This window comes from Chrysochloris asiatica, unplaced genomic scaffold (assembly GCF_000296735.1).
Source record: "Chrysochloris asiatica unplaced genomic scaffold, ChrAsi1.0 scaffold00090, whole genome shotgun sequence".
Taxonomy (NCBI): Eukaryota; Metazoa; Chordata; class Mammalia; order Afrosoricida; family Chrysochloridae; genus Chrysochloris; species Chrysochloris asiatica.
This window is the reverse complement of record NW_006408608.1, coordinates 9,234,921-9,245,964: the sequence shown is the minus strand read 5'-3', so window position 1 is coordinate 9,245,964 and position 11,044 is coordinate 9,234,921. Positions and strand designations below refer to the sequence as shown.

Genomic DNA, 11,044 nt, shown 5'->3' with positions numbered 1-11,044 from the left:
AGTCAAATGGGCATCATCTGCAAGTGTGGGTGTTCTTACGTCTGTCCGGCCTCTTTTTATCGGCTGGCCGCCCCGCTTTCCACTCTAGACCTCTGTGGCTGTGTCACTGACCCTGAGCCCATGAGTCCCCAGATGTTGCCTCGCTACTGGCTGACCAGGTCTCCACCCGGGTTCATAGTAGTTTGCTGAACGATGTAGGGCTTAGCTCGCCCCTTCATTGATGTTCTTTGCCCTGTCATTTTAGGTAGCCAGTTCCTAAGATGCCCCTCCCTATCAACCCTGTGTATAGAGGGGATAAGATTAATATTTGATGTGAAGACTCCTTCCCTCTCTGTTGGTATTTTGAGCTACTACATCGATGAGTATAAGTCAAGTTCATGAAATTGTAACAATTTACCCTCAGTTCCTTTATCAAACATTATTTTGTTTTGTCCATGATCTTTTAATTCCGTTTTCCATGAACTTTGTGAAGCCCCTTGCATACTCATGGAATGGATGTGCTTTTGTAGTTGTGTCAGCATTGTCTGGCTGTAGAAGAGAAGGGTTAGGATGGTGGACTCTGGAGCTAGAAAAGTGACCTGTTGAGCAGTTACTGCTTGCTAAGCACTGAGTCCAGCAGTGGAGGTACTGTGTGGAGTAAGACAGATGAGACTCTTCTTTTGGAATATTATAGTGTGGTAGTGTAGTGGTTACAAATCGAGCTGCAAACCTCAGGGTCTAGTAGTTCAGAATTACCAGCTGTTCCATGGGAGAAAGATGAGACTTTCTGCTCCCTTAAAGATTTACAGCCTCGGAAACCCTGAACAGGGTCGCTATGAGTCGAAACCGACTCCATGGAACATAACAGCAACAACAACAAGTGTGGGAACCAAGATAGAGGAAACAAAGGACAGATAAGCTTGTAGAGAATTATAGGGGTGACATAGGAAGGGTGGGCTTGTGACAGCGAGCTTAGATGGTGGGAGAGCAGCTTTGGGCAGTAGGTGCATGGGTGCCACGGATGTGAGGTGGCTATATGTCAGGTGAGTCACCACCTTTTATCACCTTCGTATATTTGCACTTTTTGTATTTTGATTTCCAGATTAAGAAATCCACATTGAATTCATAGTTAAGTGTCATCAAGTCGGTTTCAACCCATAGCTAGCCTGTATGGGGTTTCTGAGGAGTGGCTGGTGAGTTTGAACCACCGACCTTGCAGCCCAATGCATTATCCTGCAGTGCCACACCAGGACAGAATACTATACTTCTATTTAGTTATCACCTAGTTGTTTTTATTTTTTTATTTTAGTTGGGACTGATTGATACTCTGCTTTTCTTAATTATTATATTAAAGGATAGAGGAAGGAAAACTCAGGCATATTCTTAGAATCTTTTCCATTTTATCCACAGATGACTCCAAGAGGAAAAATGGGGATGAGTCAGCATCAGAAAACAATCAATTTAGTGATGATGAATACAAGACCCCCCTCGCCACACCTCCTAACACGCCACCCCCTGAGACAAGCAGTAGTAATGGAGAGAAGACACCTCCATTTTCTGGAGTTGAATTCAGTGAAGAGCAGCTTCAAGCACACTTAATGAGCACCAAGATGTATGAGAGGTATTCCCTGTCATTCCTGGACCTCCAGATCATGGTTGGACGAGTGAAAGACAATTGGAAGCATGCACAGGGTATTGACGTGGGGCCAACCCACGTGGTGGAGAAATTCAATGTTCATCTGCACTTAGAACGCCGATTGATTTACACTTCAGACCCCAAATACCCAGGAGCAGTGCTCTCAGGCAACTTACCAGACTTAAAAATCCATATCAATGAAGATAAAATATCTGCTCTAAAGAATTGCTTTGCTCTTTTGGCCTCCTCAGAAATGAAGACTTCGGACACTCAGATTAAAGAGAACATTTTTCCCCAAGAGGAGCAGCGGGGCAGTCTGCAAGACTCAGTAATGAATTTAACCCAGAGCATTGTGATGTTGGAGCAGCATACTCGAGAGGTTCTGGTGGAATCTCAGCTCCTCCTTGCAGAATTTAAAGTTAACTGTATGCAACTTGCTGTTGAGAGCAATGGCCGCTATATTTCCGTGCTCAAGGTTTTCGGTACCAATGCTCACTTTGTGAAGAGGCCTTATGATGCTGAAGTCTCCTTAACTGTTCATGGTCTACTGCTGGTGGACACCATGCAGACATATGGTGCTGACTTTGACCTTTTGATGGCTTCGCACAAGAACTTGAGTTTTGATATTCCAACAGGAAGCCTCCGGGATAGCAGGGCCCAGTCTCCTGTCTCTGGACCCAATGTGGTCCATTTAACTGATGCAGCCATACTGAGCGATCGGTCAGCTACCAGTGTTTCACTTGACAACATTCTCACCAAAGAACAAGAGTCCCTCATTAAACTGGAATATCAGTTTGTGAGTTCAGAGTGTCCATCGATGAATTTAGACAGCACTCTTCAGGTGATCTCATTGCAAGTCAATAATTTGGATATTATTCTGAATCCAGAGACAATTGTAGAACTGATTGGTTTTCTTCAAAAGTCTTTCCCCAAGGAAAAGGATGATTTGAGTCCTCAACCTTTAATGACTGATTTGGAAAGAGGCTTCTGGGAACAAGGCACCTACCAATCTACATATGAACAAAACACTGAGGTTGCAGTGGAGATCCATAGGCTTAACTTACTGCTCCTGCGAACAGTGGAAATGGCCAATGGAGAGAAATACGGCAGAAAAATTGCAACTGCCAGTGTAGGGGGCACCAAAGTTAATGTCTCAATGGGGAACACATTTGATATGAATGGTTCTCTGGGCTGTTTGCAACTTATGGATTTGACACAAGAGAATGTGAAGAACCAATATGTAGTCAGCATCGGAAATTCCACAGGCTACGAAAGCATCATCAGTGACATTGGCTACTTTGAATCTGTGTTTGTCAGAATGGAAGATGTAGCCCTCACGGAAGCTTTGAGTTTCACATTTGTTGAGAGATCTAAACAGGAGTGGTTCCTCAACCTCAAGATGGCTTCCTTGCATTACAACCACTCTGCTAAGTTTTTGAAGGAGTTAACATTATCCATGGACGAGCTAGAGGAAAGTTTTCAAAGTATGCTGAAAAGTGCAGCCACTAAAGTCACCACTGTGCTAGCTACTAAAACTGCCGAGTACAGCGAGATGGTATCACTCTTTGAAACTCCCAGGAAGACTCGGGAACCTTTTATCTTAGAAGAAAATGAACTATACGGATTTGGCCTACCTGCATCTCATTCTGACACTGTGAAGCTCATCTTGAATGTAAACATTGAGTCCCCAGTGGTTTCTATCCCTCGAAAGCCTGGGAGTCCCGAGTTGTTGGTAGGACACTTGGGACAGATATTCATCCAGAATTTTGTGGCTGGAGATGATGAATCCAGAAGTGACCGTCTGCAGGTGGAAATCAAAGATATTAAGTTATATTCTTTGAACTGCACCCAGTTGGCAAGTAGAGAGGGCCCTGGGTCTGAAGGAAGTCGAACAGTTTGCCCTCCTCCTGGGTCTGCCAGTGTTGGCAGTCAAGAGGAGACTCCTTTCACCCGCCATGATTTCTTTGAATCTTTGCACCGAGGTCAAGGTTAGGAGCATGAATCTTTTGTTTCATTTTGTTTTACAGATTCAAATCCCAGTTCTTGTAGTACTTGGCATAAAACAACATCCACAAAACAACTGTTCTTTAAAATTTATCCACAGTAAATATTTAATAAATCAAACTAGAAATTTTGATGGAACGCTTCATATAGGGTAGGTTGGTTTGGTCCTGTTCCACTTAATGCTCGAGTTGCCTCTGCCTCATAGCAACCCTGTGTAGGGTTTCCAAGGAGTGGCTGGTGAGTTTGAACCACTGACCTTGCGGTTCAACCTGACCTTGTGGTTGAGTACTTATCCTGCAGCACCATAGAATATGAAATTTAGTCTGTGGACGTTATGTTTTCCTTTCAATATTCTGTCATCCTGTTTTTTTAACAGTGAATCCATTTCCAGTATTCTAGTAATAGAATGTTTGTATTTGAATCCTGGATCTGATTATCTAAAACCAAACAGTTCAGCCTATCATTTCTTGGAATCAGATAAACCTGAGTGCATGGGTCCATTATTGGTGAAGAAATTAATGTCTTTGAGAACTTCTTCTGTCATTCTTACGTGTTAATTTCCCTATGATCCATTTATCTACTTACCAAAAGATTGCTTTCTCTGCTCGGGATAAAATATGTATGTTGGCATGGAACCTTATATCGCCCTAGATTCTGATGTAGGCCTAATCAAAGGGCAAATGTTATAGCTGGAAGATAGATAAGGGTGAGCAGTTTGTTTTGGAAAATGCCAGCTTGAAAGACTAAAGAAAGCATAATGTGGACCCTGACAGGGATTAATAGTCACCGTGTCACATTTTGAAGCCACCAAATGGTGCACATCATGAATATACTGCTTGTTTGTATAAATTTATCTTATAACTCTGCTTACTATGAATTTTGGTTTTGGAAGAGACATTAAAATTTGTACTCATAGACCCCAGGCACCAGGATCGCCTGCCCTCCCAGTCTAAGAGTAATCCATGGCGCTGTTTTATGTACTCCACTCTTCTTCAGCAAAACCAAAGCAAATACAATGTTTACAGTCTGTCATTCCCCTCTCTTATGTCAGCTTTTCACATCCTGAACAACACCACCATCCAGTTTAAACTGGAGAAGACCCCTATAGAGAGAGAATCTGAATTGACCTTCTCCCTTAGTCCGGATGACCTGGGGACTTCTAGCATCATGAAGATTGAAGGGAAGTTTGTTAATCCAGTTCAGGTAAAACCTTGTTGATTGTCATGTCAGGGCAGTTGGAGGCATTTTTTAAAAATAACTATATTAAAACATAGTATCTAGTTTCATTATGATTAATTCCATTGGGCCAGAAACTTCCAGACCACAAAGTGATTTTGAACCCTGTCAATGAAGAGTGAGTATATAAGCATGTTCTGGCAAAGTTGTTCTATAAGAAGCATGTAATATTAGGTTTGTAAGTGGCACATGATTTTCATTGAACCTTTAGTGCAAAGGATAGGCTAGTGCAAATCCAAATGAGGCTCTAAAATTTGAAAGTTTTCAGTAAGCATACTTTTGTTTTATTTGGCTTCCCTTTGTGTATTTTTAGAGTTTATTTGTATACTAACATGAAGAGTTTGGTTTCCTGTCTTCACTCACACCCCACCTGCTGTAGGCTTCCATGTCAGAGACATATTCTAACACAGGGCAGTAAAAGGTTCTTTAGTTGTGATTGTGACCTTGGGTCAGTCATTTAGTTTATGTTCCTTTTTCTTTAGTCTACATCTAGTCATCTTATAGTTAAGACTCTTGGTGTGGTGCTGTAGGATTAGCACTGAACTGTAAACCACAAAGTCAGCAGTTCAAGTCCACCAGCAGCTCCTTGGAAACCCTATACGCTGTGGGTCGGAACCAACTCGACAGCACTTACCAATAACAACAATATCCAGAGTTACTCATCTCTCCTCCCACTAAGAGAGATTATGAGTAAGTATAAGATTTTATCTATATGTTGAAACCAAAACCCAGTCCCATCAAGTCAATTCTGACTCATAGTGACCCTGTATAGGGTTTCTAAGGCTTTAAATCTTCATGGGAGCAGAAAGTCCGATCATTTCTCCTGCAGAATGGTTAGTAGATTTGAACAGCTGGCCTTTCAGTTAGCGGTCTAGTGCTTATCATACAGTGCCACTAGGGCTTCTATATAGTTGGAAAGAAATTAAAAGATTCAAAGAGTTATCGTTAATATATATTACTGGTGCTGATAGCTTATTCGAATAAACTTGGAATTGTTTCATTGTGTCATTTTATCACTGGAGAATGACTTAGTCTTGCTAGTGTTCTTACTGTTGCAGGGAGAAGGAGTTATTTAAAGGAAGAGGATAGAGCTTTAATTCTATTGCCATTCAGAAACAGGGAAAATATTGCTGAAAAAGTTAGTCTTTCTTTCCCAGGAGGATGTACTTCTTGCCACACTTTGATATACTTTGTCCAGCCTATGAAGTAATCTGATGATCCGAACAACTGACAGATCCTTTCAAGAGAGAATTAATCCTGCCCTCTCTGAAATGAAATTGACCAGGATAGGGATTTCTTTTGCATAGATACATTTGTGTGTGTGTGTGCTTTTATCTGCGGTTCATTTTCTCTTTGACAGTTTGATGTTTTTCCTGATTTGACAGGACATTAAGCTATACATTATAAAATTACATATAAATTGTAAAATAATCATGACATGCAGAATATTAAGACCGTGGGCTCTACTCTTGGTCTGTTTCTAATAGCTGCTGTGGAGTAACCCAGGAGTGCAGCTAATGGGCATGTCTGCTTCAGTCATAAAATCAATAGCATTTATTATGTATAGATTATCCTGTGTGGTACTGGATGAAGGCCTTATGAATGGAAGTGGGAGAGAGAGTTGAGGACAGAAAAGAAACCGAAGAGACAGTTCTTATTATCCATTAACTTGTAACCTGGTGGAGAACCCTACAAACACCAGCTTTGAAAATGTATTGGCAGTGCATCTGAATGCAATTAATAATAGTAATGGAGTAACTGAGTTTTTCTCTTTGAATGCAGGTGGTGTTAGCAAAGCATGTGTATGAGCAGGTTTTGCAAACACTGGACAATCTTGTGTATAGTGAAGATCTGAATAAGTTTCCAGTCAGTGCCGCCTCCTCACCTTGCCCTAATTCTCCTCTGCCTTCCCTCAGTATCTGTGGAGAATCTTCTGTTGAAAGGAAGGAGAATGGATTGTTTAGCCACTCCAGCCTTTCTAACTCTTCACAAAAGTCTTTGTCTGTGAAGGAAGTCAAATCCTTCACCCAGATTCAAGCCAACTTTTGTATATCAGAGCTTCAAGTTCAGCTAAGTGGAGATCTGACTTTGGGGGCTCAGGGTCTTGTGAGCTTAAAGTTTCAGGACTTTGAGGTGGAATTCAGTAAAGATCATCCTCAGACTTTATCCATTCAGATTGCCCTGCGTTCTCTGCTGATGGAAGATTTACTGGAGAAAAACCCAGATTCCAAATATAAGAACCTGATGGTATCTCGAGGAGCCCCCAAGCCATCTAGTTTAGCACAGAAAGAATATCTCTCTCAGTCTTGCCCTTCAGTATCCAATGTGGAGTATCCCGATATGCCTCGGTCTCTTCCTTCTCACATGGAAGAAGCTCCTAATGTCTTCCAGTTATACCAAAGACCCACCTCTGCATCCCGGAAAAAGCCAAAGGAAGTCCAAGACAAGGATTATCCCTTAACTCCACCACCTTCTCCAACAGTAGATGAGCCCAAAATCCTTGCTGGAAAGAGTAAATTTGATGATTCACTGGTCCACATCAATATATTCTTGGTGGATAAGAAACATCCTGAATTTTCTTCCTGTTACAATCGAGTTAACCGGAGCATTGATGTTGATTTTAACTGCTTGGATGTATTGATCACACTGCAAACTTGGGTTGTGATACTGGATTTTTTTGGAATTGGCTCCACTGCAGACAACCATGCAATGAAGGTGCCGCCTGAAGACATTTTACAAAACATGAAGATAGAGTCAAGCACTTTGATAGAGTCTGAACTTCAGGATCCAGTTAACACCAAGCTGGATCTCAAGGTACAAGTTCCTTTTGGTTTCTTTAAATTCTAAGAATCAATTTGAGTTTGTCGACTTAAATGTTAGCTGTGAGATGGTGGGCGTGGCAGTAGTGTTGTAGTCACTGTGTAACTTCAGGGGAGATAATGCTGATCCCTGTGAGGTGTAGGTCACACAGACATACCTCCTCTCCAACTTTTTACCAATTCTGACAACAGCCATACCTCCTAAGGCGGCACTCTCTGCTTCTCCGCTGGGTTCAGGTAGCCACACAGAATTTAGAGGCCATCCTTAAGTTGAGTGGTTTATTTTAAAAAGCAGCCTGGTCCAACTCAGCAGGCTGCAATTCAGGATCCAAATCAGGAAGCATACAGACCAAGTGTCTTCCCGTCTTCATGGTAAGACATCTCTCTCAGCTCCTCTTAGATGTGTCTCGGCACAGTCCTCCTCTCAGCCCCCTGAGAACAGGCTTCTTGTGTCTTTCTAGTATTTTTCTTTTCTCCTTCCCCTATCTTTTTTTCTCCAAGCTGCTCATTCATCAAACACTTATTGACTACTTGCTTTGTGGTAGGCACTGGAGGAAAAGTGATGAGGAAGGCCTGGTCTCTGCCATTAGGGAAGCAGTGCGTGCTAGTTGAAGTTTGAATCTGTTCTCCATCTCCTTCTCTCTCCTTTTCAACCAATGCCTTATGCCCCCAGTGATTGTTCTCCGAGAAAAAAGGATTGTGGAGATTTACCTCAACAAATCCTGGTCACAGCAGTCCTTTTATTAGTTACAATGACTCTATCATAATAGCAGATTTATAGGTTGCAAAGGGTGGTGTTCCAAAGCCAGAGGATTGTTTTGTTTTTCTTTTATTTATAGTTATCCTTGTTGTTGTTGTTAAGTGCAATTGAGTCGGTTTCGACCCATAGCGACCCTGAATAGGGTTTCCGAGGCTGTAAATCTTTACGGGAAGAAAATTGTTGACAGGTGTTTTTGAAAAATAATTCTAGGTGAAGTTCCAGTTGATCAACAGGGGCATCTGTTAAATATGTTTCCAAAGGTATTGTGCAAGATTCTAAATAATGTAGTCATTTTGCCTTGATCAATTTCTTAGAGTAGGTCTAAATTTAATGAATCTGTATTAGTTATTACAGAATACTGCAATACTAAGTACAGATGCAAAAGTGAAAAAAAAATTATAATTAAAAATATTCAATTAACAGAGAAAAGATAAGGGAATCATAGAGAAGATACCACATATCAGGGCTGTAGGTACTTCATTGGTGTTCCTTTCCTATCAGGTGTCTCTTCAGACTGTGGTTGGATTGATTGAAGAAAGCTGAAATTGGCATTGTTAAAAACTTTCCCTTCAAATATCCTGAGCTGCTCTGCATCTTCCTTTGTTTTGCTCTGTGATTTCCCCACAGAAATATGTGACTTGCTTTACATTTTATGTTCCTAGGTCCACTCACTCTCTCTTGTGCTGAATAAGACCACCAGTGAGCTTGCTAAAGCTAATGTGTCCAAACTAGTGGCACACCTGGAAATGATTGGTAAGTGGGGCAAATCAGACTTGTAAAATCTGGTAAGGATTTGAACATCCAAATCCGAAATCTATCTACTTGTACTTATGGTCTAAGTAAAGTGTGGATTGAGTGGCTTGATTGTGGTTATTGGTCTCATGGTGATGTGTGGTTGTGCTTCCTAAATACTGGTTTTATAGCTCAGGATCATGTGGACAGCATGTAAAGAATGCCGATGTCTGACATCCGTCCCTCCCTCCTTGAACCACAAGAGTCTAATTCAGAAGGTTGGAATGGGACTTTGGCATCTCTCTGTGCTTTTAACAAACTTGTAGTGTGACTTTCCAAATCAGGGTATCTTTTTGAGAGTGAATGGAGGACCCTGTTAATAATTACACCTGGAAAACGGGCCTATAGCATATGTTGTCTCTGGAAAACCACTCAAAAGGGGGTGTGGTTCTAGGCAGAAGAATATTGAAGCAAAACTGGCTGTGGGTTGACTTTATAGGCTGTTTCCTATGTTTCCTAGAAGAGCTGGATCTTTGAGACTGGGAGAAGATTGGTTGTTTTTGTTGAGACAGTTATTAAAATTTTTAAAAAGTATCTTTGTTCAGTTTGTTAGGAGCTGAACTGGCCTGCCAAATGTATGCATTTTAAATTTGTAGTGGTAATTATGATAATACAATTTATTTTGAGGATGCTAAAGTTCAGAATATTCTTTCTTAGGCTCTGTACCGTCTTGAGAATGACTTGTTTTAGGTTCCCAGCCCAGGTGTACATGTTCTGCTTGCCTTCCAGGGGCTTTCCTCATGTGCTGTCACCATAGTTACATGGGCTGCTAGTTTACTTTCAACCCATGTCTCAGTATTTGTCTAGCTCTAGCTTCTTTGGAAATTACCAAACCACACAAAAATATGCTTATGTTATTTGAAATCTTGAATTTTTTTAATGACACTTTCCTCCTTTTTTCTTTTATCCATAATATAATTACTAGACATTAATGATATTTCACTAATTCTAATTAGTGACCTAAATCGCAGAAAGTGTCACTATATTTCTAAATTGTATATCAAAATTCCTAAATGGTTGATTGTTTTAATTGTATTTTTACTGAACTTAATTTCTTCCCCCTTGTAAATGCTGTGATTCCTGTTGCTCATATAGTTCCACTCCTCTTTGATTATTTGAAATATTAACATGCCATTTCTTTATGGACGTATTAGATATGTAAAGTTAGTTTTGAGATTAAGTTTGATGAAATAATGAAATGTCTAAAGCATGAATATATCACTTTGTGTCCCAGACCTTTTTAAGGTGTATGACACAAAGGATGTGTAGTAATTCCTTTTCTTTTTGGCATTCTTAGAGGGAGACCTGGCCTTACAGGGAAGCATCGGGAGCCTGTCTCTAAGTGACCTTACACCCCACGGAGAGCTATACAGAGAGCGATTCACTACAAGTGGAGAAGAAGCACTCATCTTTCAGACTTTTAAGTACAAATATGCATCTTTTTTTTTATGAGATGTTGGTGGTGGTGTTATGTGCCATGGAGTCGGTTCTGACTCATAGCAACCCTGTATAGGGTTTAGGAGGCTGTAAATCTTTACGGGAGCAGAACGCCTCATCTTTCTCCCGCGGAATAGCTGGTAGTTCAAACTGCTAACCTTGCGGTTCACAGCCTGGTTTGTAACCACTACGCTACCAGAGCTCCTTTTTATGAGCTAGTCTTTCATAATCACATACTGTCTCAAATTCTCACTGTCTAAATGAAGAAGAGTTTTGAAAAATTTTACCTTTCTAGGTAACATTTATAAAATCTGGTTGTAAAGAGTCCTGTCTTATATTAAATTTCATTAAACTGGGTCTGTGTTAAGTGCCTTTGAGTCA

The 11,044-nt window shown here is 40.8% G+C and overlaps 1 protein-coding gene across 2 annotated transcripts in view; it reads left to right on the top strand.

The window, feature by feature from the left end:
• Nucleotides 1-11,044, top strand: part of VPS13D (vacuolar protein sorting 13 homolog D (S. cerevisiae)) — a 360,697-nt gene that overhangs the window by 57,434 nt on the left and 292,219 nt on the right. For both annotated transcript variants that reach the window (XM_006866375.1, XM_006866374.1), the window contains exons 18-22: nt 1,390-3,603; nt 4,671-4,822; nt 6,638-7,669; nt 9,097-9,187; nt 10,524-10,650. In XM_006866375.1, the coding sequence (XP_006866437.1) occupies nt 1,390-3,603; nt 4,671-4,822; nt 6,638-7,669; nt 9,097-9,187; nt 10,524-10,650 (3,616 nt within the window). The remainder of the gene's footprint in view (nt 1-1,389; nt 3,604-4,670; nt 4,823-6,637; nt 7,670-9,096; nt 9,188-10,523; nt 10,651-11,044) is intronic.